The following is a 27243-nucleotide window of genomic DNA, read 5'->3' as shown; positions in this document are numbered from 1 at the left end:
ATTAACCCACTGAGGTCCAAAATATAATTTTTGACTCCTTTTGATTTTACATTTGTATTTCACCTTCAAATTGTTTCATTTTATTTTTTCCCCTTGCCTTACTTGGTATCATTCTTTTCAGCTCAACCTCATGTGTCTGAATTTAGTTGTTTTTTCATTGACATACTAAACTAACACAGCTGATCTGAAATCACACAAAAAACATAAAATCCTAGTACTATTTTTTTTACTGTAAAAACCACAGTCATGTTGAGTAAATTATTTTTATAACTTGAAATGCAAATATAAATTGTACATTTTGAAAACTTATGCACACATTTTGTAAACATATACAACTATTTATCTCTAAATGCAGTCAATACATCTGCCTTTTTTTTATTTTGTACAACCATTTAAAAATATTATTATAACTAAAATGAGAAAACAATAAGGTGTCACAATAAGATGCCCCACAAATTATGTGTGACAGTAAAAAAAAAAAAATGTTTGTCCACCACAAGACAGAGGAGAGCAGCACAGGGATAAACCTGCAGGCCAGACAACAGAAGGTGTATCACTCCACTGGTTTTCTACTTGGTGATACTGTTTACATTTTAATCTGCCTTTGTGACATTCATTAGTGCCCTCACTGACACACAAAACAAAACACGACTACACAACAGACCAACTATACCCTCCACGCTAAACGTCAGAAATCTCCCACATCTGAAAGCTTGCTCTCTCTCTCACTCGCTCGCTCTGTCTCGCTCCCGTTACCGTCACTCCCAAAACTCTCCCCTCTTCCTAAACAACTAAATCCCACGTGTTGACTTTTTTAAAAAAATTGGTCAACATGGTACATTTTTCCATCGATAGGAAAGAGCTGACTTTTTTCCCCTTTCTTTACTGTTTTCGCGCTGTCCTTAGAAAACACTTTAAAAAACAAAAACAACAACAGTATTTAGAAAAAAGCACGGCTTATATATATATTTTTTTTTTATCAAAACTCTGGATTTACTGGCCTGTAATTAAAATGTAAAAACCAGTGATACTTTGAAGTCCGAACTTTCAACATGGGCTGAAAGACTCAGCGTGGCTGCAGCTTGTTGGTGTGTCAGCTTAAATCAGTCATGTGATTTGGAGGTGCAGCGTGTCCGTGGACTCCAGAGGGTTAATAGACTCTGTGCACCTTAGCGTATGCTACTTCCGGTGGGGAAACGCCTGTAGGGCGCTTCGTTTCTGGTGTGATATTCGCTCCTTGTTTACTGCCGGTTTTTCCAAAACAAGTCAACTAAATGGATGAATCAAGTGGCGATTTACATTTCTTGAGATGTCTTGGGCATTCACGGAATATATATGTAGATGCTGTTCATAGACCTGTCGATATTTTTCCCCCGCGCCTCAGAGAAAAACAGAGAAAGGATTCATTCTATATTTCTCAGTATTTGTGAACAGCGGTCCCTCGTTTATCGCGAGTGTTATGTTCTAAAAATAACCAGCAATAGGTGAAATCAGGTAGCCAATTTAATTTTTTGACACTGCAAAACGTTTCGTCGACATTGTTGTGTTTGTTGGGGAAAAAACGTACAAACATACAGTGCAGCACTTCAGAGTCACACTGCTAGCGATCGATGCAGCGATTCTGTACTGTACAGGAGAGACGGCACGGAGTAGATCGACAATGGTCTGCAGCCGATCAGGACGCAGGACACAATGTGATGTAAAAAAAAAAAAGAAAGCATGCAAACTTGCACTAAAAAATCTGCGAAACAGCGAGGTGAAAGGTGAACCGCGTTATAGCGAGGGACCACTGTAATTTTGAGGGTAAGTCACAACATACCCTTCGTAAATACTAATGTATAGAAACCCTTACCAGAAATCATTGATTTTTTGTGTGGCTTTTTTTCACGGTTTGTTAACATGCTGTGTAGGTGTGTACTTGACTAGCTGGGGAAACATCTGGTTTTGACTATTGTTCACCTGTAGTTTGAATACTGAACATTTGCCTGTTTAAATCGTAGGAACTGTCACTATACAGAGATGTGCTTCTGAATGTGGACGATGTGTCTTCTGATTTTGTAATGTAGTTTGTTGAGTGATGTAAACAACCAATTGATCTAAACTCTTTAAACATCAAAATTGATCATTAGATTTTTTATGACACAGCAATGGTGAGTGTTCCCACCTTCTGCTCTTTGAAGCGATCTTTCCGTTTTCGTGTTTTGGACATGATTTTGGAGTATATCTTCGCAGTAGCGATTGACCGCAAAGTAAAGCTACTGGAAATGTACAACCCCACATCCGGTCTCAAACCAGGAAGTTAGCATTTTCTCGTGCACAGGGTCTATAACACTCACCTTCATTCCATTTCTAGAGTGTAACAACCAACCACCTGTGTGAAATCTGAAATTCCCATGGTGTTGTTCAAAATGTGCTCTGGCACAATCATAAACATCGCTTGCTACTGAAAACAAGAAAAAAGCAGTCCGCTATGGGCTGAACCATTTGTTAATGGTGGAGGGGGGGAACACTATGCAATATATTCAGTTTTAGCATTTATATTCACTGTTAACTGTAACTACGCTCAAACTGTTAATGCTATTTTATTTTAATAAACAACACTGTCATATGCAAAACTAGGGTGGCACTTGGGGTGGCAAGGGATCATTTTAGGGTGGCACTTGCCACCCCATGCCACCCTTCTAGATCCACCCCTGACTTTGAGCACCCGCCCCCTGCTGATTACAGCTGCTAAAGAAAACTGACGGCTCTTCAGGATGGAGCTTTGACCAGACCTCTGGTTCAAAAACAGGAGGATGGAGGACAAAAGAGATGGTGTACCATGCTCTGTCCAAACATGCTTTCGAGCTCCTTGGAGGTCCTCCTCTGCAGGCTGAACTTGTTCCTGGCCTTCCACGAATGGCTCAAGCAGAGCATGTAGGGTCAGCCAGCTCACTGCTCTACTGTCTGCTGACCTGGAAAAAAATAACAGCACAGCAATCAGGCTTTCTACATCAGTCCTCTTTTCAGTTGAAAAAAAAAAAACAGGCTAAGGCTTCATTCTCAGCTACAAACATGTTCAGTACCTGACGGTAGAGATGAAGACCAAGTATCATGAATACAATGACCAGCAGGGCGACCAGTGTGATGACAACAACTTTAACAACGTCTGAGTGTTTGGGATCTGATAAAGACACATTCACAGTCATCAAGCATCATTAAAGAGATTATTCATTCAGTCCAGGGGACTTATCTATTCAAGTTACATGTACAGTACACTGAAAAAGTTTTGAGTCACTCCTTCATTATGTTTTGCTATACAAATGCAGTGCAGCAATTCATTGAAACACATGGAAACATACATGAAAAAATAACATGGCATTCAGATACTGTTCATCTGCTGTAGATAATTTGTTAGGTGAGCCACACTTTTTATTTTGTCCTATGCTTTTCCAGTCTCATCAGATTTTTGGATGAGACTGAAAGGCAAGAAAAAAAGGCATAAAACCTTGTTGGTTTTATGCTTTTCAGACTGTATCATATTTGGCATTTTTCATAGATTTAACTTAAGACATGTCAAAAGGTTTCTAGTACAAAAGTGATTAAAAAACAATGTAAAATTGAGTCCTTGCCAAGTTATCTGTTATGTGTAGACACAACACTGATTGATCGATCAGGTACAAGGACTGGACTGAAAATGAGTGAAAAAGCAGCCAATGTCCAAAGAAAAACAGTGAAAGACCTTCAAAAAGCTGGAGAACTATAGCTCAAGACCACATGTGGTCATGTGTTAAAGTACAAAAATACTTACTGCATATTCATGGCTAATATTTCTATGTATCTCAGATTACTGCAGTGTATGCATCAAAGTAGTAGTACCATAACTCAGAGGACACCTGAACCTGTCTGTTTTTTAATGCTGACCCGAACACAAACCCAGCAGTCTCTGCTTCAGCTTACCTGACACAGTGACAGACAGCAGGCGGCTCTCAGAGGACAAGTCATGGTAAAAAATATAGACGTGATAAACACAGCTGTAGTTTCCTTGGTGGGCGGGCTCTGCAGCAGGAAACAGGAAGTGGGCTGAGTGATTGACAGCTGGCTGGGTGTAGTTGTACGCCGTGTTGGATGAGGTGAAGGTGAGCTGGAAGGAGCCTCCTGGGTACTGTGGCTGGATGGAGCAGCTGATGGTGAAGTTAGAGCCCCTGGACACCTGAAGCCCCTGCTGCTGGGCCATGGAGACCCCATTCATGAAGGACACAGAGATGATTGGCTGAACCAGCAGGTCTATAAACATACAGATGAGGGCACATAAACCTTCTGTTCAAAAAAAATGAAGCAGGATCTCAGCTGGGTGCACTCTCTCCAAAAACATTTACTGTAAACACCAGAGCATATGTCTGCTCCTCCCTCTCTCAAACCATCAACCTCCAGTTTTTTTGCTGTCTGGTGGACAGTTTGTGTTCTTCATTGCAATTTGTTTCAGTTTTCAGGTGGTTTTAGTCACAGCAGCTCTTTATCTCCTTTCTCATCCCGGCTTGTCTGTCTTATTTCCATCCAGTTTGGAGATGAACTCACATTTTAAGTTAGCTGGTTTGCTGGTGAACACTCATTGTCTACAACAGATGCAACAATCAAGGTAAAATGGCTTTCTTTTGACATTGGGTATTAATATCTGTTAAGTTTTAGTTTGCAAAGTTTTCATGTCACAGTTTTACAAATGATTCCACTAATTATGTCCAGGTACTTTTTGGTGTTACTACTTCAATATCAGCTAACTGAGCAGTTTTGATCTTTTGGGGTTCAGACGGTAACTCTTTTTGCCATTTAAGAAAAGCCTGAGATGGTTAAGTTACTGAAAGAGTGAACAGGAATTCAGGTGTCTTTACTGGTGAAGCAGATAATAAATAACTGACATCTCCATAAAAATGGAATGAAGCATTTGATAAAATGTCCCAGAAAGTATGAACATATTTGAGAAGAGCAGTGATCCTGACAAACAAGAAGTAAACCCTGCAAAGTGGATAACATAAGGATATGTGATAAATGATTGTGCTTACCTTTGCAGGTGACGTTCAGGGTTAGGGAAGAGGAATATAATTTTGCACAGTCTCTCAGAGCAGATCCGGAGTGAACACAATCAGGCTCAATTTTCAACACAGAAATCTCAGAAGGCTCATTTTTCCATTGTATAGAAAATGCAGAGCCACAGCCCAAATGTTCACAGACGACATGTGCCTCCTTCAGTTCCCAGTCAAAATAATCGATTGTTCTCCACTTTCCCACTTTCACCTCCAGCATGCCTGCACAGCGACTGGCTTGACCCACCAACCTGACAGGTTCTGAACAGAAAGCAGAGTAGCTACATAAGTTGTTATTTTAACAGCGTCGAGTTATTTTCCCTGAGAATTTCTTCTGGGTATGTTTGAGATAAATGCTGTTAAATTCTGCCCCACACAAAACTGTTTAAACCTTATTGATGAAACACTACAGCACAACCTGGAAATCTAAAGAAAATGACCAAAGTAAAACTGTATTTATCCTCTGTGATGTTCACTTGTTTAACACTCTGAGAGAACAAAGAGCCGTCAGCCTGCTCTCAGAGTCTCCTGTCATCAACCTCTGGTGTGAGGAGGACGTTCTTCCACGCTTCTTCTCCCTTCTCTGCATTCTTCTCAATGTCTTTCTGCTTTTCTCCTTCTCCTCCTCCAGTCTCCAACAATCAAGGTAAACTGGGAACCACTTATTTAGACACTGTAGCCTCGTCTCCACTGGACATTTTAAGCCTATATAAATGGGGCTTTAATAGGTGCAGGTCCAAGAAACTGTTTGACTGTATCTGTCTACAGGCTTGTCTCTCTGTCTTTCTGCCTTTGTCTCTGGGCAGGCAGGTGAGTAAAAATGACTAAGTTCTTCAATTCAAACAGGCTTGAAGGAATTAGTGCTGAAGCTCTGGCATATATGCAAAAACAACTACACAGTGCTTCAGAAGCACGGTGTCGAAGCTTCATTTGTCTGGCCCGAGTAATGTGATGAACGACGTCCAAAGATTCATTCGTCACTTTTATGGTGCCTGATCCAGTGGATTACAAAAAATTAAATGATTGGTAGGACCATTTATGTGTATAATGTATAGAAATATACATATACATTACAATATTACATTTAAACATACCTATCCCCTGGTTTATTACATGAGCATGTGGATGCAGGGACCTTACAGCACAGGCATACTGCCAACATGGATTTAAAATGTGTTGGGAGTATGCAGAGAGTCATCAGTAAAAGAATTAAGTGAGTTTGAACCACATCAAAGCTGCAGCTCCTCTTTACCTGAGCAGGTGAGTCCAACAGCTTTGCCAGGCGAGCAGCTGTTTCGAGCTGAGCCTGAGCTTCTACAGTCCAGGAGAGCAGACTCATGGCCTCCACACTGGAACTCTTTGCTCCACACTGGAGCCTCCACTGCTCCATAGAGCGCCCCCTGGAGGACCGAAGGAGGCCCACAGCCGAGCTCCCTACAGACCACCTCTGCATCCTGCTGGTCAAAGTCAGCTTCACACACTGAGGACCAGCTCTGGTTAGACTTCACCTCCAGTCTGCCTGAACACAGACTGGAACCATTCAGCAGCCTGACAGAGTCTGGAGACATCAGAGAAGATCAAACAGAGAGATCAGAGACAGCAGACACACGTTTCAGCTGTCAGTGATTTGTTTTTGTGGTGTATCAATATCAGCAAATATTTGCTACATTTTTGACATTTTCTGAGAAATTAAATTGTACTATTTTAGAGAATGCTCCAAAGATTCAAAAGGGTCACTTTAAAAAGGTGCCTTGACTACAGGTGGCTGTGTATGTGTCAGGATACTGATGAACCACGGATGGACTGATAGAAGAAGTCTTATAAGGCTTTTCTGCTGCTGCAGATGATGTGCTACTATTCTACCTGGTCTTTGTGTCTGGTACATTAGTGTCACTGATGGGCTGACCTGAGCAGGTGAGCTCCACGGCAGAGGAGAAGTATTCTGATGTTACACAGTTCCTCAGAGCAGATCCTGACTGAACACAGGTAGAACTGACCCCCCACACTGAGCTTTGTGAGGACTGTTCTACAGAAACAGCGGAGCCACAGTCCAGATGTTTACAGACTACAGCTGCTTCCTTCAGGGTACAGTCAATGAATTGCAATGGTTTCCACTCTCCCAGATGTTTCACCTGCAGTGTACCTCCACAGCGATTGGCTCCTCCCACCAACCTGACATCATCAGACTCTGAACAGAAAGCAGAGCGTCATCAGTAAAAAAGCAATTTTACTTCTGCAAAGATGAGAGACAAATGCGAGTTATGATTTTCCCTTCAGTGATTGTTCATTTCACTTTAATTTTTCTGTGTACCTGTTGAATCTTGTTTTCTGTCAGCCTGGACGTCTGAGGAGAAAATCAGAGAACCATCAGCATAAAGCAGGATATTTCGTGGAGCTCAGCTGTGGACAGACGTAACTCTCAGGTTTTGTCTGACTAGTACATTCTGTCAGTATCTTATCTAATATGTAAATAATAAGAGTAGATAAGTCAAAGACTGCTTTACAAGCATGAACCACGTGATCAAATAAGATTTAGTTCAATTCATTTTTATTTATATAGCACTGATCACTAAATCCCAATAAAAGTCACCTCAAGGTGCTGTATGGTTTTGGTTTTTCACAGATGCAGTCTTGTAAACTTTTTTTAAACACATGTTGATGTTGAATCAAATCCCTGAAGAGGATGGACAGTTTCCAACTGGAAATGACACCAGTATTCTTTACTACTGGGTATTAATAGTTGTAGTTTGGTGCTATACAATTAAAGTTGAATTAAACTTAACTGAATTATTAAACATAGTGTGTGAAGAAGACTCCCCATTTACATTTAAAAAATGGAGCACAGATAGTTATGATTCAAACGAGAGCAGCACAGTGTTGGAGATGAAGTCAAAATTAAGAGAATAATAAATGCAAAAAAGTAACATCAAAATTTCATCTATCATGTAATACCATCTGTAAAGCATCTGATTGACAAAAGCATATGTTTTTCAGCATGACAATGATCAGAAACACTGCAGTAAAAGCATACCTACACAGACAAACATAGTGGAACACTATCAGTCATAGATTGGACTCCCCAGAGCCCAAATCATCCTGACAGAGAGCAAAACAAAAGGCAGAAACACCCAAAGAAGTGCTTTGAATGTCCTTCAAGAAGAGATGACAGAGAGTTTCTGGAGTTTCTCCAGATGTCAGCAATTGATTTTAATTTATCTCCATCTGTTTGGGATCTGACTCTTGGTGGCGCTGTCACTTGGTGTTCGCTCGCTTTGTGGTAGAGTATCACTTCCTGTTCCTGCTCAAACACAGTGGTGTTTCTGAGTAGCTTTTCTGCTTAGCAATTTAATTTAAATCTTTTGATACATCCCTTTTTCATAGTATAATCTTAACGTGCTTCATCTGAATCACCCTTTCTGTGTACTCACTACCTAATTTATAGCCAAAGTATTCACTCACTGTCTCTTTACTGTTTCGCTAGCTTAGCTTAGCTCGTAGCCGACTCGTTAGCACCATGGCTACTTCACCTGTCCCTCCTGCACTTTCCTGCTCATTGTGTCAGATGTTTAGTTACTCCTCGGCCTCCTTTAGCAGTAATGATACCTGTAATAAATGTAGCATATTTGCAGCTCTGGAGGCCAGGATTACTGAATTGGAGACTCGGCTTCGCACCCTTCATTCACCCGTAGCTAGCCAGGCCCCTGTAGCTGGTGCAGCCGAAGATAGCGTAGGCCCCGCTAGCTGTTCCCCGGCAGACCCCAAGCAGCTGGGGAAAGAGGGCGGCTGGGTGACGGTGAGGAGGAAGCATAGTCTTAAACTGAAGCCCCAGGTACACCACCAACCTGTTCATGTGTCTAACCGTTTTTCCCCACTCGGCGACACACCCGCCGGGGGTCAAACTCTGGTAATTGGTGATTCTGTTCTCAGACATGTGAAGCTAGAGACACCGGCAACCATAGTCAATTGTCTTCCAGGGGCCAGAGCAGGCGACATTGAAGGAAATTTAAAACTGCTGGCTAAGGGTAAACGTAAATACAGTAAGATCATAATTCACGTCGGCAGTAATGACACCCGGTTACGCCAATCGGAGGTCACTAAAATCAATATTGAATCGGTGTGTAACTTTGCCAAAACAATGTCGGACTCTGTAGTTTTCTCTGGTCCCCTCCCCAATCAGACCAGGAGTGACATGTTTAGCCGCATGTTCTCCTTAAATTGCTGGCTGTCTGAGTGGTGTCCCAGAAACGATGTGGGCTTCATAGATAATTGGCAAACCTTCTGGAGGAAACCTGGTCTTGTTAGGAGAGACGGCATCCATCCCACTTTGGATGGAGCAGCTCTCATTTCTAGAAATATGGACAAATTTATTAAACCCCCCAAAATATGACTATCCAGAGTTGGGACCAGGAAGCAGAGTTGCAGTCTTACACGCCTCTCTGCAGCTTCTCTCCTCCTGCTACCCCCCCAAAAACCCATCTCCATTGAGACTGTGTCAGCTCCCAAAAAGACAAAAAACAAACCAAAAACCAGCAATAAACAACTTAAACATAAAAAATCACAAAGAAAGAACAATACAGTATCCACATCTGAACCAAAGAGTAAAACAGTGAAATGTGGATTATTAAATATTAGGTCTCTCTCCTCCAAGTCTCTGTTAGTACATGACTTAATAATTGATCAACAAATCGATTTACTCTGCCTTACAGAAACCTGGTTGCAGCCGGATGATTATGTTAGTTTAAATGAATCAACACCCCCGAGTCATTCTAACTACCAGAAATCTCGAAGCACAGGCCGAGGGGGCGGTGTGGCAGCAATTTTTCACACCAGCCTATTAATTAACGAAAGACCAAGACAGACTTTTAATTCATTTGAAAGCCTGATGCTTAACCTTGTCCACCCCAGCTGTAAAACTCAGAAACCAGTCTTACTTGTTATCATCTATCGTCCACCTGGGCCTTACACAGAGTTTCTCTCTGATTTCTCAGACTTTTTATCTGATTTAGTGCTCAGCTCAGATAAAATAATTATTGTGGGTGATTTTAACATCCATGTAGATGCTAAAAATGACAGCCTCAACATGGCATTTAATCTGTTATTAGACTCAATTGGCTTCTCTCAAAATGTAAAAGAACCCACCCACCACTTTAATCACACTCTAGATCTTGTTTTAACATATGGCATAGAAACTGAACATTTAACAGTGTTTCCTGAAAACCCTCTGCTGTCTGATCATTTCCTGATAACATTTACATTTACAATAATTGATTACACAGCAGTGGAGAGTAGACTTTATCAAAGTAGATGTCTTTCTGAAAGTGCTGTAACTAAGTTTAAGAATATAATCCACCCACTGTTATCATCTTCAATGCCCTGTACCAACATAGAGCAGAGCAGCTATCTGAACGCTACTCCAACAGAGGTCGATTATCTTGTTAATAATTTTACCTCCTCACTACGTACGACTCTGGATACTGTAGCTCCTGTGAAAACTAAGGCCTCAAATCCAAAGTCCCTGACTCCGTGGTATAATTCTCAAACACGTAGCCTAAAGCAGATAACTCGTAAGCTGGAGAGGAAATGGCGTGTCACAAATTTAGAGGATCATCATTTAGCCTGGAGAAATAGTTTGCTGCTTTATAAGAAAGCCCTCTGCAAAGCCAGAACATCTTACTATTCGTCACTGATTGAAGAAAATAAGAACAACCCCAGGTTTCTCTTCAGCACTGTAGCCAGGCTGACAAAAAGTCAGAGCTCTACTGAGCCAACCATCCCTTTAACGTTAACTAGTAATGACTTCATGAACTTCTTCACAAATAAAATTTTTATCATTAGAGAAAAAATTACCAATAATCATCCCACAGATGTAATATCATCTACAGCTACTCTTAGTACCATCAATGTTAAGTTAGACTCTTTTTCTCCAATTGATCTTTCTGAGTTAACTTCAATAATTAATTCCTCCAAACCATCAACGTGTCTTTTAGACCCCATTCCTACAAAACTGCTCAAAGAAGTCCTGCCATTAATTAATGCTTCAATCTTAAATATGATCAACCTATCTCTAATAATCGGCTATGTACCACAGGCCTTCAAGGTGGCTGTAGTTAAACCTTTACTCAAAAAGCCATCTCTAGACCCAGCTGTCTTAGCTAATTATAGGCCAATCTCCAACCTTCCTTTCATATCAAAAATCCTTGAAAGAGTAGTTGTCAAACAGCTAACTGATCATCTGCAGAGGAATGGCTTATTTGAAGCGTTTCAGTCAGGTTTCAGAGCTCAGCACAGCACAGAAACAGCTTTAGTGAAGGTTACAAATGATCTTCTTATGGCCTCTGACAGTGGACTCATCTCTGTGCTTGTCCTGCTAGACCTCAGTGCTGCATTCGATACTGTTGACCATAATATCCTATTAGAGCGATTAGAACATGCTGTAGGTATTACAGGTACTGCACTGCAGTGGTTTGTATCATATCTATCTAATAGACTCCAATTTGTACATGTAAATGGAGAGTCCTCTTCAGACACTAAGGTCAATTATGGTGTTCCACAGGGTTCAGTGCTAGGACCAATTCTATTTACATTATACATGCTTCCCCTAGGCAACATCATTAGAAGACATAGCATAAATTTTCACTGCTATGCAGATGACACGCAGCTCTATCTATCCATGAAGCCAGGTAACACACACCAATTAGTTAAACTGCAGGAATGTCTTAAAGACATAAAGACCTGGATGGCCGCTAACTTTCTGCTTCTTAATTCAGATAAAACTGAGGTTATTGTACTCGGCCCTGAAAATCTTAGAAATATGGTATCTAAGCAGATTCTTACTCTGGATGGCATTACCTTGGCCTCCAGTAACACTGTGAGAAACCTTGGAGTCATTTTTGACCAGGACATGTCCTTCAACGCACATATTAAACAAATATGTAAGACTGCTTTCTTCCATTTGCGCAACATCTCTAAAATTAGAAATATCCTGTCTCAGAGTGATGCTGAAAAACTAGTCATGCATTTATTACTTCCAGGCTGGACTACTGTAATTCACTATTATCAGGATGTCCTAAAAACTCGCTGAAAAGCCTTCAGCTAATCCAAAATGCTGCAGCAAGAGTACTGACAGGGACTAGAAAGAGAGAGCATATTTCTCCTGTTTTGGCTTCCCTTCATTGGCTTCCTGTTAAATCCAGAATTGAATTCAAAATCCTGCTCCTCACATACAAGGTCTTAAATAATCAGGCCCCATCTTATCTTAATGACCTTGTAGTACCATATCACCCTATTAGAGCACTTCGCTCTTGCACTGCAGGCCTACTTGTTGTTCCTAGAGTATTTAAAAGTAGAATGGGAGGCAGAGCCTTCAGTTTTCAGGCCCCTCTTCTGTGGAACCAACTTCCAGTTTGGATTCGGGAGACAGACACTATCTCTACTTTCAAGATTAGGCTTAAAACTTTCCTTTTTGCTAAAGCATATAGTTAGGGCTGGACCAGGTGACCCTGAATCCTCCCTTAGTTATGCTGCAATAGACGTAGGCTGCCGGGGATTCCCATGATGCATTGAGTTTTTCCCTTCCAGTCACCTTTCTCACTCACTATGTGCTAATAGACCTCTCTGCATCGAATCATATCTGTTATTAATCTCTGTCTCTCTTCCACAGCATGTCTTTCATCCTGTTTTCCTTCTTTCACCCCAACCGGTCGCAGCAGATGGCCGCCCCTCCCTGAGCCTGGTTCTGCCGGAGGTTTCTTCCTGTTAAAAGGGAGTTTTTCCTTCCCACTGTCGCCAAAGTGCTTGCTCATAGGGGGTCATATGATTGTTGGGTTTTTCTCTGTATTTATTATTGTGCTATCTACTGTACAATATAAAGCGCCTTGAGGCGACTTTTGTTGTGATTTGGCGCTATATAAATAAAATTGAATTGAATTGAATTGAATAGAACTGCTCAGGAAGCTCAGACTGAGCTGAAGCATGAAGCTGCTCACACCAAATATTGACTTTCAAACTTGTTTTCATTTGTACAATAAAAACAAATCAAAGCAGTCCTACCTGAGCTCCACAGCAGCAGCAGCACAAACAGCTGATCCATGTCCGGATAAACGTGTCTCTGTCTGCGCTCTGCTGTGTTCATCAGATGCTGTCCTCAGTGTGTATCTGCCAAGAGATTCTCATCTTACTCATCACATGATCAGAATTCCCATCGTTTATGTTTACTTTTCTCTGCTCTGTATGAGTCTGTCACAAGAGTAAAAACCTAAACTCAGTTATTACTAATGCTGAAATTATTAAGAATCCAGCAGCCAGAGTCCACGAGTAAACCACCAAACCAATCTTATGCAGGAGGAAACTGGCTCTCAGTGCAGCTGGTTTAAGATGGAAATCTCCAACTTTTACCAGTGAATACACCTCTGTTCAGTTACTATCGCTGAATTCATTAACTCAAGGGTGACAGTGGGTAAAAAACAGTCACCAAAGAAAGTTTCTCCTCATGCAGTCATTTGGGTATTAGTGTAAATGTGAATGTTAGACAAGGCACAGAGATGCAGAATGAACGCTCTATGAACGTGTGTGTGGGTGGTTAAGTGAAGGAGGCTTGTAGTAAAAGTCACTTGGACTGCTCAAGTATGAGCAGATTGACCTTCTGTGTAACCAATCAGAGCCACGTGTAATGCAGAACTGAGTGATGTAAAAATATAGACAGAGGAAACAGCACTGAGTTCTTTCAAAGCAGCAGCCATAGTCTTGTAAAAATGGTGATTTGTGTGGGCTGAATAAACTCCACCCACCCCGTAAAAGATCAGCATTTCTGATTATCCCCCAGTCCAGTTGAAAATTTTTAAACAGGAGGAAGACCACACTGGTGAAACTCTCTGCTGACAGTTAATAAAGTGTAACTTGGTTTTGCAAAAAGCAGTCAATAAAAGATACATCAGACCGAGAATCATATATGAGATAAATGAAAACATATCTCTCTCTTGACAAAGGTTAGGAAGCCTCAAAACTCTGCTTATCGAAGAAAGTCTTCTGTGTCTGTGTTTGTGCTCATCTTAAATCATAGAAAATGATTTGGAAGCAAACAGCAAAGGACAATAAATGTTAAAGGAAAAACAACTGAGCTGAAATAAGACGAGTTGCTAAAATCAAGGACTAAGAGCCTTAGCTGGATCAAAAAGTACCATCCAACATGCATAATATAAAACATAGCAAGAGGAAAACAACACAAGACAGCACATTCAGATAAAATGAGTCACACTCTGAATCCCGGTGCCCAATAATTCATCCCACATGTTAGTAAAAAATCCAGAACTGAAAACATGTTTCCGGGAAGAAAGCCACAAGAGTCCATGCAATCTGAGCCTATTTCGAAATTTCTCTTTCAAAGCATTAGCCGGGGCTTGAAAATTCTCAGGAGAGTGCAAAAATTCAGCATGGAGATGTCCTGAATGCAGATATCATGCCAGAAAATGAAGACCAAACAAGATGTTGGCCAATATGAAAAACACAGTAAGATAATACCACTTCCAATACAACACTAACAATGCTTCTTTACCAGGAACAGAAATCTAGTGTTTGATAGTGATGCACTGAAAAATGCATGTCTGAACCTTTTGAGAATGGTGGTGAAAGAAACACTGAGCAGCAGAGACAGCGAGTAATTGTGTAAGGCTAAAGCATTCTTGGAACGGTTTGAAAAGATGCTCTCCGGGGTTACAGGTTTGTCTCAGTGTATACTATAATGCCATGGAGTTTGTGTAACTGTTCGACAGTGTGAACAACCAACTTTGAACAGAGGCGGTGGTTTACGACACCAACTGTCTGCCATCTATAATCCAGTTTTGAGATCCCTCCCCAGACGCCTTAACGCCCACTCACACCCTGGGCCATCTGACCTCAGGAATTCGCATGATAAGGTGGGGCCAGGTTTCACAATGGGTTCACCTTGCCTGATTGTGACTCACACCCGTTTTCACACCTTGGCTTGTGTGATTAGGTAGAGGATCAATAGGGGGTCCATGTCCCACTTGGGTACACTACCATAGGGCTTAAATCTGGGACTCTCCACCATTTGACCCCAAAACTGAAGAAGCTTCTTGCATGAGAGGTGAAACGTCTTCAAGCTTCCAGACGCTTTTCTTTCCAAGCTCCTTAGACTACGATGACCTGGATGACTGAGAACCTTCACAGACATACAGCTTGTTGTGGAAATGTCTTTTATTCATAACTTTTTGTTGTGTGGTTCTGGCTCATTGCTATTGTCTGTAAAAACAAATTGATCCGACCATGCTGAGTGTGTGTGTGTGTGTGTGTGTGTATGAGATAACGTGTATGTCATTTCTGTGTACATAGTTTGATAGACACTGCTACATAGAATAAACCAAAGACCTTCCTTAGTGTCTCACAGTGAAACATTAAGGAGCCGTGTCCTGGCAGCTTCAACAGCCTGAAGTTAGTGAGTTCAGATGATGACAGTAACATGGAATAACGTGTAAAGGAAGTAGTACTACCTGCAAAGTGTGTAAGAAACATGTGGAGTGGAGACCAGATGCTGTTTTTGTCAGATTATTAGAAAATAATATTGTATGGGACACTCCACTAATTGCTCTTAGAACTGAAGAAGCTTCTCGCATGAGAGGTGAAACGTCTTCAGGTGTCCAGACGCTTTTCTTTCCAAGCTCCTTAGACTACGATGACTTGGATGACTGAGAACCTTCACAGACATTCTTCTGTTTTATTTATACAGGATCCAGTCAGTACTTAAAGCCTTGTTGGAGTACTGTTCCTGCTGGATCGTTGTACGTACCTCTGTTAGTGTTAATGCTCTCTCTAGCGAATTTCCTTGTGTTTCCTGGTTCTCTCCTAACTCCTAACTCCTATCTCCATCTCCCTGTACAGATCTCCCTGGACCCTTGCCTGTTTCCCTTGGACCTGACTTGGATGAGCGTGAGTGAGAGTGAGTAACTGTGTGCGATTGGATTGAGTGTTGGTGTCATGGACTGTATGAAGAGGAGTGTGAGCGTGTTAATCACTGCCCTGGACCCTTCCTTTGGAACCCATGGAGCCCACTTCCCTTGATCACTGTTTATATGTACATATCTCAAATGGTGTTGTACATAAATTCTCCTTCGATTGCACAGCTATGAGTCCTGCAATTGAGTCCTGCCTAATCCAACGTGACATGAGCAATGTTTATTTCAACACTGGCCCCACCTTTCCAGATATCCCACCTACTGTTCCCCAGTAGGAGTAAGGATATGGATCTAAATATTAATAGCTCTGATACTGGTACCAGACTGATACTAGCAGTACAGGATCAACCCTTTAGTTCAATTCAATTCAATTCAATTCAAGTATTTATTGTCATTGTCAAGAACAATGAAATTGTGTTTAGAGCTTCTACAACAGATAATAATAATAAATACCAAAATTCCCCTTAGACCCAAGTGTGACTATTTAACCCAGTGTGACTTAAGTGCAATGAGACGATCCTTAGCAAAAACATGAGAATATGACAGGTAATGTTCATGGGACATTCAGACAAAGACCTGAGAAATATGACAAAGTGCAACAGTGCAACCCGTTCAATTATTGTACTGTGAGATATGATAATTGTCTATTTTTCAGACCAGTTCACTGCTATTAATAAGTTGGATATGGTTATTGTCCGTGAGAGGGGGGCAGAGAGGGGGGGGCAGAGTTCAGGAGCCTCACAGCCTGTGGATACAGGCTGTTGGCCAATCTGGACGTTCTGGCCTGTATGGACCTGTACCTTCTCCCTGAGGGCAGCAGGTGGAAAAGGTGGTGCGCAGGGTGGTGTTGGTCCCGCAGGATACTGTGCACCCTCCTCAGACAGCGAGTGGGGAAGATGTTGCTAATCTCTGGCAGAATCGTTCCAATAATTCTGCCAGCTTCTTTCACCACCCGCTGGAGTGCTTGCTGGTCGGCCTTGGTGCAGCTGGGGAACCACACTAGAAATCCATACGTCAGAACACTACTGATGGCACAGTTGTAGAAGTTCAACATCAGAGGTCTGGGAATGTGTGCGCTCCGCAGTCTCCTCAGGTAGTAGAGGCGCTGTTGGGCCTTCCGTACAGCTGAGGTGATGTGGTTGCCCCAGGACAAGTCCTCAGTCACAGTTACCCCCAAGAATTTAAAACTGCTCACCCTCTCCACCGCCTCACTGCCAATGAAGAGAGGCAGGTGGTTGTTGTGACCTTTCCTCCGGAAATCTACAATAATCTCCTTAGTCTTTTTGGTGTTTAAGACCAAGTTATTGTCACGGCACCATGACTCTAGTTGTTGCACCTCTGTCCTGTAGTTTGTCTCATCGTTGTTGGATATGAGTCCGAGCACTGTGGTGTCGTCGGCAAACTTAACAATGAGATTGGACGCGCAGGAGGAAATACAGTCATGAGTGAAGAGAGTGTATAGCAGAGGGCTCAGAACACACCCCTGAGGGGCACCGGTGTTGACCACAAGGGTGGAAGAGGTGTTCTTACCCACTCTGACGCTCTGTCTACGGTTAGTGAGGAAGTCCACAATCCAGTTGCACAGGGAGGAGTTGAGTCCCAGTTGATGGAGTTTGGGACGGAGTTTGTATGGCCGGATGGTATTAAAAGCCGAGCTGTAGTCTATAAAGAGGAGCCGTGCATAGGTGTTCTTGTGCTCCAGGTGCTCCAGTAGTGTGTGCAGCACTGTGGCGATCGCGTCCTCAGTTGACCGGTTCTCCCTGTATGCAAACTGGTGCGGGTCCAGAGATGGTGGAAGGGCAGCTCTGATGTGTTTAATGACCAGTCTCTCCAGGCATTTGGCGGGAATGGGGGTGAGTGCCACAGGTCTGAAATCGTTCAGACATGTGACATTTGACTGTTTGGGGATGGGAACGATGGTTGCTGCTTTGAAACAGGATGGTACCAGTGAACAGGACAGCGAGGTGTTATATATAGAGGTGAAGACGTCCGCCAGGTCCGCAGCACAGTCTTTTAGCACCCGGCCCAGCACTCCATCTGGTCCGGCCGCCTTCCTGGTGTTAATGCTGCGGAACACACGCCTCAGCTCATGAGTGCTCAGGACTGGAGCAGGGTCGGTTGAGGGGAGTGGGGACAGGACAGGGTCGGTGTTATCCCTATCAAAACGGGCATAGAAGAGGTTTAGGTCCTCAGCCAGAGTAGGACTGTCGGCTGAGGGTGGTGGTGTTCTCCTCTTGTAGTCCGTGATAGCCCTGATGCCCTCCCAGACCTGTCTTGGGTTTGTGATGTTCTCAAACCTGGCCTCTAGTTAATTTTTCAAGTTCAATACGTTGCTCCTTTTTGTGAAAAGCACCGATATTGGTGCAGAACCTCACTTAAACAAAGGCTGTAATTAGCTAGTCCCTTATTTCCCACAGCAAACAGTCCACATATTCGATTTGGTAGATTTTTACACAACCTGCCCTCTCTGATGCAAACCCTGAGGGATTTGTGTCAACACCTAGGTTCAAACAAGGGAATATTCACTTGTTAGACAAAGGTTGGACCACTACACAACAGGCATACATTAAAAAAAAAGTGCTGTTTGGGCAGGTTAAACTCATCTAAACCCATGTGGGGATTACAGACCCCTACATGGGTTTTCTGTGGGCAAGACAGCTGTTCACAGTTCATCCACAGCTACCCACTGTGGGCCTCCATGGGCATGTTTGCTGTAGAATAAACTTCCTTTTACAGTTAGATGATCACTCGCTGGCTTTTTGTTTGACGGTTTCTAATGCCTTATACATTTTTATTCTTACTTGTTTGAGATTACCCCTTTCTCATTGATATTTATGTATTTTAGAAAATCTTAATGCAGTTTTATTCTGTGAAGCATCTAATTGTAACTTTACCCCAAAGAGGGTCCTTGTGTCCCTCTTTGGGGGGACACTCCCACTAGGTTTAAATCTGGGACTCCCCACCATTTGACCTTAGAACTGAAGAAGCTTCTCGGATGAGAGGTGAAACGTCTTCAAGCAACTTAAAGAAGTCCAGACGCTTTTCTTTACAAGCTCCTTTGACTACGATGACTTGGATGACTGAGAACCTTCACAGACATGGTCCCCATGTGCCACCCCCCCAAAAATCTGGAAAAACAAACAAACAAATATTGTAGGAATAATAATAAGGCAGAGAAATACTGTTGGTAATAACTGCAATATGTGGCTGGCCTCTCCCTTAGAGATAGGGTGAGAAGTTCGGCCATCCGGGAGGGGCTCAGAGTAGAGCCGCTGCTCCTCCACATCGAAAGGAGCCAGTTGAGGTGGTTCGGGCATCTGACAAGGATGCCCCCTGGGCGCCTCCTGGGTGAGGTGTTCCGGGCATGTCCCACCGGGAGGAGGCCCCGGGGCAGACCCAGGACGCGCTGGAGAGATTATATCTCTCGGCTGGCCTGGGAACGCCTTGGTGTTCCCCGGATGAGCTGGAGGAGGTGGCTGGGGAGAGGGAGGTCTGGGCTTCTCTGCTTAGGCTGCTGCCCCCGCGACCCGACCTTGGATAAAGTGGATGAGGATGGATGGATGGATGTTCTCTGCCTTCATCTGTCAGCTCTGAGATGAAATAAAGGCAGCGTGGGAGACCCTGATGCTGTTGTCTCTGTTATTTATGCAGTGGATTCTTCCACTGACCGCTGCGGCACACCTGCACCAGGGCAAACATCCGCCTGCTATACAGGTGAAAATAGAGCAACAGGACCGCTGAGTCTTTGATTTTATTTATTTTCTGCTGTGTTTCACTTGCATCTATTTGAAAGAGTGAGTGTAAACACAAAAAAACATTTTATTTTATGTGCTGGAATATGCAGAAAATAGGTTTAAATGTTAAACAAATTTCTTCAAGTCAGAGAATGTTGCATATAATTTAGTTTTTGCTTGATGCAATGTGCATTAAGTTAAAAGATTAAAACTAATAAAACAAGTTTTAAAAAGAGACGTTTTCATTTGATTCAATTTTATATGGTGATTATGCAGAAAATAATAATAATAATAATAATACATTTTATTTATAGGCGCCTTTCAGACCCTCAAGGTCACCTTACAGTAGCACGTAAACAATACCATAAAAAACATTTAAAAAAATGTATATATAGCAAACATGGTAGATAAAATTTAGACATAAACAATCATAAAAGTATAAAAGCAAATATAAAAACTGAGCAAGGTAAAAATGGTCTAAGACAGATCAGGTGTATGCAATTCTAAACAGATGGGTTTTGAGTAGTGATTTAAAAGAGGTGAGACAGTGTGTGGTCCGTAGAGCAAGTGGAAGTGCATTCCAAAGTCTCGGGGCAGAACAACTAAAGGCTCTGAGTCCCATGGTAGTCAGGCGAGCAGGTGGAACTGACAGAAGGGAAGCTGAAGAAGAGCGGAGTGTACGAAGGGGTGAGTATGTATGGAGAAGATCGGATAGATATGGAGGAGCGAGGTTATGAAGCGCTTTGAAAGTGAGAAGCAGGATCTTGAAATTGACACGGAGGTGAATTGGGAGCCAATGGAGCTGTTTAAGAACAGGTGTTATATGTTCAGTGGATCTAGTTCTGGAAATAATACGAGCAGCTGTATTTTGAACCAACTGCAGTTTATGGAGGGATTTATGAGGTAGACCATAGAGAAGAGAGTTACAGTAATCCAGACGAGATGTGACAAGAGCATTGACAAGTATGGCGGTACTGTGTGGTGTGAGTGAGGGACGAAGACGGTTAATATTACGGAGATGAAAGTAGGAAGACCGAGTGATATTATTTATATGTGCTGTGAAGGACAGAGTGCTATCGAGGATGACACCAAGACTCTTAACCTGAGGGGAGGGTGTGACAACAGAGTTATCAATGGATAATGAAAGACTGGTTGGAACTGTAGTCAGTTTTGATCTGGTGCCTATTAAAATGAATTCTGTTTTATTGCCATTAAGTTTAAGAAAGTTGTCAGTAAACCAGACCTTGATTTCACTTAAACAGTCAGAAATGGATGTGGGTGGGAGAGTAGCTGTGGGTTTGGAGGATAGGTAGAGCTGGGTGTCATCTGCGTAGCAGTGAAACTGGATGTTATGCTTCCTAAATATATTACGTCGGGGTAGGAGATAGATGATAAAAAGTAAAGGACCCAGGACAGAGCCTTGGGGTACACCGGAATTAACTGGAGTAGATACTGATCTGTGAGGGAGTAATTGAACAAACTGTGAGCGGCCAGAGAGATAAGAAGTAAACCAGGCGAGTACTGTACCATTGATGCCAATAGATGCTAATCTGTGAAGGAGGATGCGGTGGGAAATAGTATCGAAAGCTGCTGTAAGGTCAAGGAGAATGAGGATGGATATAAGTCCAGAATCAGCTGCAAGCAGAAGATCATTGGTGATTTTTACCAGGGCTGTTTCTGTACTGTGACATGAACGGAAGCCGGACTGAAACTGTTTGTACAAGTTATTTCCAATGAGATGATGATGAACCTGTGCAGCCACCATCTTTTCAAGAATTTTTGCTAGGAAAGGGAGATTTGAAATTGGCCTGAAATTATTTAGATTGGAGGGATCTGAACCATTCTTTTTCAGTATTGGAGTTATTATTGCAGTTTTAAGAGAAGAAGGAACAGAACCAGATATAAGAGAGGAGTGTACGATATTAGCAATCAGTGGGGCAAGAGACGGGAATGAGAGTTTAACAAGATTTGTCGGCAGTGGATCAAGTTTACATGATGATGACTTTAAGTTAGTAATTATGGAAGATAGCTGAGTTATTGTGGGAAGTTCAAAATTGGATAGAGAGGATGACAGCTGAGAAGGGCAGAAAATGGAGATAGAACAATTGACCATTTCACAGGACGAGGGCAATTGTTGATGAAGATTCTCAATTTTGGTGTAAAAAAAAGTCCATAAATTTTGTTGCAGTGTGTATGTATGGCAAAGGTATCTGGGGGTTTAACAATATTATGCAATATAGAAAACAAAGTGCGAGTGTTTCCTTCAGCAGATTCAATAACAGAGGTGTAGTAAGCAGATTTAGCATGATGAATAGCTTCTTTATAGTGTTGTATATGGCTGAGATACATGTCCTTGTGAATAGTAAGTCCTGTTTTCCTGGAGAGACGTTCTAGGCGGCGTCCAGTAGCTTTAAGTTGGCGAAGTTCAGAGAGAAGAGCGAGAGAAAGAAACAGTTCGAGTTTTTTGGGGAGCCAAGGTATCTAAGAGGTTGATAAGTTCATTGTTATAGTGAGATACCAGGTCGTCTATGGAAGCTGAGGCATCAATGGTAGGTAGAAATGGGCTGAAAAAAAAAAGTAGAAATGGGCTGAAATTGCTATTGCTTTATTACGTATTCAGGTTGTGTGTCATGTTTTTAACAAACTACGTAACTAATTACTTTTGAAAATAAGTAATCAGTAAAGTAACAGGATTTCTTTTTTGGAAAAGTAATCAGTAATTAGTTACTAATTGGTGGTTCAATCCCTGGCTCCCCGAGTCTGCATGCCAAGTATCCTTGGGCAAGATACTAACCCCCACTTGCTCTCCGAAGCATCCATTGGAGTATGAATGTAATGATATGAATGTTAGTTAGAAAGCACTGACAAGTATAGAAAACAGTGCTTGTGTGAATGCGTGTGAATGGGTGAATGCGGCGTGTTGTATAAAGCGCTTTGAGTACTCCAGGAGAGTAGAAAAGCACTATTTAAGAATCAGTCCATTTACCAATCAGTCCAAAGGGGAGAAAATGCACAGCCCTCCACCCTAAAATTCAGATGAGGCTCAAATGACACTTAAGGTGCCACTCAAGTTTTAGTGGGTGGGGCTTTGGTGTTCTTCTGTTGCTGCATGAACAGAAAGGTCCGCAGATCCAGCACAGAGACAGACAGAGAGAGAACAGACAAAATACAAACTCATCTGTCCTCTCTAAACCTCAGAAGTGCTCTGAATCTTTGACTCTGATATTTCCTATTCTCTTTTCCTTGAATCTCTGCTTCCACAGGTGAGTAGTTGAAGAGTTTGTCTGTTTTTTAGTTGTCCTGCAGCCTCCTGTGGAATGAAGTAAAAGGTTATAGTTAGTGAAACAATGCTGGTTTAAATTGTACCAGTCAGAGAACTGATCAATACTTATGAGATCTTTTGGAATTATAGTTCTTTTTGTTTTATTGTTAACAATGAAATGATCATGTTTGCAAATCAGTTGCAATGTTCTAAAATATGTTTATTCATAACACAGGCTCATATAACTTTTAAAAAGTTATGAATTTTAACATTTTCATTGTATATATATCATAAATAGTATGGCATGGTGTGTTACATCTACATGTCCAATGTTTGGTTTCCTCACTGGATTTTGTGCAAAGTTGATCTCTATAAACATTTAATAAACACTAAGTAAACAAAATTAACTATAATTTTATCATTAATACTCACAAAACTCCTGCAGTTTAAATATTTTTTTTCATATTTTGTATTTAATGTTACTGATCCAAAGTGTGCGCACCAATATGACACAGTTAAAATCCAACAGCCTAATATCTAATATACAGACTAGTATCAAAACCAGCAGTAGGGTCCACCAAGCTCCAGCGTGGCCCACAGGTGAGATCTGCTGAATGTGAAGGCAACAACATGTCACCTGTCACACTCATCAAACTGTTAAGTGAGTCAGCTGACCTGTAGAAGAAGAGCTCTCTCTCATTCAGGGCTACTTTGCACTGACCTGCTGTGACTCTTCGCTTTGGGCAGTAAGTCTGTGAAATGTGAGCTGATGTTTCATCTGCTGATGCAGTAGTGAAGCAGTGCCGGGTGTGTGCGCTGGTACTCTCTGGTCCTGTTCCACCCTCCTGCTTCCTGATGGAGCAGCTGTGTGGAGTGACACAGCTGACTCCACTTAACAGTGAACACTCAGATCAAGAACACAATGATTAATAATTCAGGCCAAGAATTAAACTTCATTCTCATAAAGCATCAGGCTGCTCATTTTTTCAGCTTTGTGTGGTTGAGAGATGTCATGATATCAGAATTTACTACAGCTGTTGTGGCCAAAAAATCACTTCAATGATATTTCTTCATTGAAAATCCATATTTTGGGTCCCTATTTCAGTAAAAATTAATTAACTTTGAGTTTGTTTTGTCATTTTTGGTAAATCACTTATGATCAAAAGATAAGTGCAGGCAGAGAGAGAGTCTGTAACTGTAATTGTGTCAAAGGATGCAAAAAGAACAGTTATCAGTATGATGTGTTATTATTATTTAATAACACATAATACCCACATCATGCAGTGGGCAGCTACAATCATTAATTTTTAAGTATCTGTATTTATTAGTAGTATACCTAGTGTAAAAGGTGAACAGCAGCCAGCAGTTCAGCAGTTCACCTCATGAACTTTTCATGAGGTGAACTTTCATTCAGTCCTGACACACAGGAAAAACTGATCATGTGACACTAAACCAATTTTTAAAAAATCAGATCCCAGTGAAGCTCCGCCTCTTCCTATTGGTGGATAAACACTGAGTATCATCAGAGAGACGTCTGCCTGGACATGGATCCACTGCTGCTGCTGATGGTGCTGCTGTGGAGCTCAGGTAGGACTGGCCTACACATCTGCATCACCCAAACACACAGTTCATATCAAAGGAAATTGTATTCACTTCAGAGCCCCTTATTCAGCAGCATCACATGGGTTCACATTCAGTAATATGTCAGATAAAGTGTGTTTATCAGAATGAAAAAAGAATTTCTATGAAAGTAATGTTAATATTATGGCTAACTGGAGACTGTTCACAAAAGTCAACCTCATTCAGGAAAGGGAAGAGGCTTCCTGCTCGCACCGTATACAGCTGGAATGCAGCTTGGTCTGTCCACAGCTGAGTGTGACTGATAGCTCTTGTCTAACTTTCTCCTCAGGAGTCCAGGCTGAAGAAAAACATGACTCAACAGGTAATCATCCTAAAAAGAAGTAAACAGCCACAGAAGCAAAATCAGCAGGACGGTTTGACTTCATCCTTTTGAAAATTAAATTCACGTCTGTACTGATGACTTTCTGCCTTCTATTCAGAGTTTGCCAGGCTGGTGAGAGGAGCCAGTCGCTGTGCAGGAACACTTGAGATAAAACATCTGGGAGAGTGGAGACCCGTAGACATGTCTGACTGGACATTAAAGACATCAGCTGTTTTCTGTGAACATCTGGACTGTGGCTCTGCTGTTTCTGTAGAAGAGAGAAAAGAGTCTGCAGGCAGATCTGTGTGGATGATCAATTCTGACTGTGCTCAGTCTGGAGCTGCTCTGGGAGAGTGTGTAATATCAGGATCCTCCTCCTCTATAGTGGAGTTCACTTGCTCAGGTGACTCAATGATTGGTAGTAATGTACCTGGTTGACACACACACTGAGCTAACTACCAACCAGCCGAGGAGAACTCCTCTTTTAGCTTAATGAACTTTGTTGGTTACCTTCATAAAAGACACCAAAGAACACCTGGACACAAATCTGAGAACTTCTGTCCAACCGGAGTTCATCAGTATCTCCACACACAGACAACCTCCTTCACTCTGGGCACTTCCTTAATGTAGTGATCCATTTAGATTTTTTTAGATTTAGATTAAGATTTTTGGAGAATTTTCTAAAATGATTTATTTCGAATTATTAATCTTCATTCATAGAATTACAAAAGATGGAAATTGTTGAAATTATTGCTGAGAAGGAAGGAACATAATAGAGACATCTGCAGGTCGTAACGATGTGGCATCATTTTGAACATGTTCAAATATCAGTGAGAGCTGCTCCAGTGTATAAAAGTAAATGTGATGCTAACAAGTCTCCAGTGTGTGATGTTATAAAGATGTGTTCTGTTGTTAATGATGAAGTCATGTTGAGTTGTGCTGAGTTTGAATCAGTGAATAGTTGTTTGCTGCCATCTTTTTCTTGTGTGTCTGCTGACTCTGATCTCTCTGTTTGATCTTCTCTGATGTCTCCAGACTCTGTCAGGCTGCTGAATGGTTCCAGTCTGTGTTCAGGCAGACTGGAGGTGAAGTCTAACCAGAGCTGGTCCTCAGTGTGTGAAGCTGACTTTGACCAGCAGGATGCAGAGGTGGTCTGTAGGGAGTTTGGCTGTGGGCCTCCTTCGGTCCTCCAGGGGGCGCTCTATGGAGAAGTGGAGGCTCCAGTGTGGAGCAAAGAGTTCCAGTGTGGAGGCCATGAGTCTGCTCTCCTGGACTGTAGAAGCTCAGGCTCAGCTCGAAACAGCTGCTCACTTGGCAAAGCTGTTGGACTCACCTGTTCAGGTAGAAGAGGAGCTGCAGCTTTGATGTGGTTCAAACTCATTTACTCTTTTACTGATGACTCTCTGCTTTCTGTTAGAGCCTGTCAGGCTGGTGGGAGGAGCCAATCACTGTGAAGGTACAGTGGAGGTGAAACAAGGAGGGTGGAGATCAGTAGGTTCATCAGACTGGTCCTTGAAGGAGGCAGCTGCTGTCTGCCAACACTTGGACTGTGGATCTGCTGTATCTGCAGGCCAGAGAAAGGCGGTCTCACTCAGATCTATGTGGAGAATCACTCCTGACTGTGTTCATTCTGGATCTGCTCTGAGAGAGTGTGCAAGACTGAATCTCTTTTTCTACATTCAGCATCTCACCTGCCAAGGTAAGCCCGGTTAAAAAAACATAAGTTCAGAGCACAAACGTGTTGACTGAATAATAAGTTGAGGTATTTAGTAAAGAGAAATAAGTGATACACACCAGAAATTGTATTTGCTTACTAAGTGAGGAGATGGTACAAAGAGTTATTTACACTCTCCAGTTGGGGCAAGCTGTGGGTGACAGATTTACAACACTGACTTTAACTTACATGCTGTAGCAAAATTTAAAGAAGTCATCCCTTAACTGTCATTTTTTACAGTGTCATGTGACAATAAAATTCAGAGCATCTACCTTAACCCTACTCCAACAGAAGTTGGTTGTATAGTTAATACTGTTACATCCTTACTGTGTACGACACTGAATTAGATTTCACTCACTTTAAGACCTTCGTTTGGCCTGAAAAATTGTTTTTGTTGTAGTTTTGTGTTTTTTAGACTCTAGCCAGGCCGAGAGAGAGTCAGAGCTTTGTTGAGCCAAGCGTCCCTTTAACTTTCAGTGAGTTAACTTTTTGTTTCGCATTTTTTGAGGATGAATTCTTTGCATAAATTAAAGTCGGTGTGTATATTTGTTACAATCATGCTTG

General features: G+C 42.0%; 2 protein-coding genes across 2 annotated transcripts in view; one reads left to right on the top strand and one right to left on the bottom strand.

The window, feature by feature from the left end:
* LOC102081282 (scavenger receptor cysteine-rich type 1 protein M160) overlaps positions 1-27243 on the top strand; it is a 140291-nt gene that overhangs the window by 40220 nt on the left and 72828 nt on the right. Inside the window, 1 exon segment of the mRNA XM_025908762.1 lies at positions 26383-26664. Coding sequence (XP_025764547.1) covers positions 26383-26664 — 282 coding nt within the window.
* LOC112847328 (uncharacterized) lies at positions 2705-13141 on the bottom strand. The gene is made up of 8 exons (XM_025908768.1): positions 13110-13141; positions 7372-7404; positions 7193-7248; positions 6313-6618; positions 5040-5321; positions 3940-4266; positions 3066-3163; positions 2705-2954 (listed from the first exon to the last, which is right to left on the bottom strand). Exons 5-8 carry the CDS (start codon positions 5278-5280, stop codon positions 2940-2942), a joined length of 681 nt encoding a protein of 226 aa, XP_025764553.1. The 5' UTR covers positions 5281-5321; positions 6313-6618; positions 7193-7248; positions 7372-7404; positions 13110-13141; the 3' UTR covers positions 2705-2939.

The sequence above is a fragment of the Oreochromis niloticus genome, linkage group LG7, assembly GCF_001858045.2.
Source record: "Oreochromis niloticus isolate F11D_XX linkage group LG7, O_niloticus_UMD_NMBU, whole genome shotgun sequence".
Taxonomy (NCBI): domain Eukaryota; kingdom Metazoa; phylum Chordata; class Actinopteri; order Cichliformes; family Cichlidae; genus Oreochromis; species Oreochromis niloticus.
The sequence above is the reverse complement of the archived record's forward strand: the minus strand, read 5'-3'. Positions and strand labels throughout refer to the sequence as shown.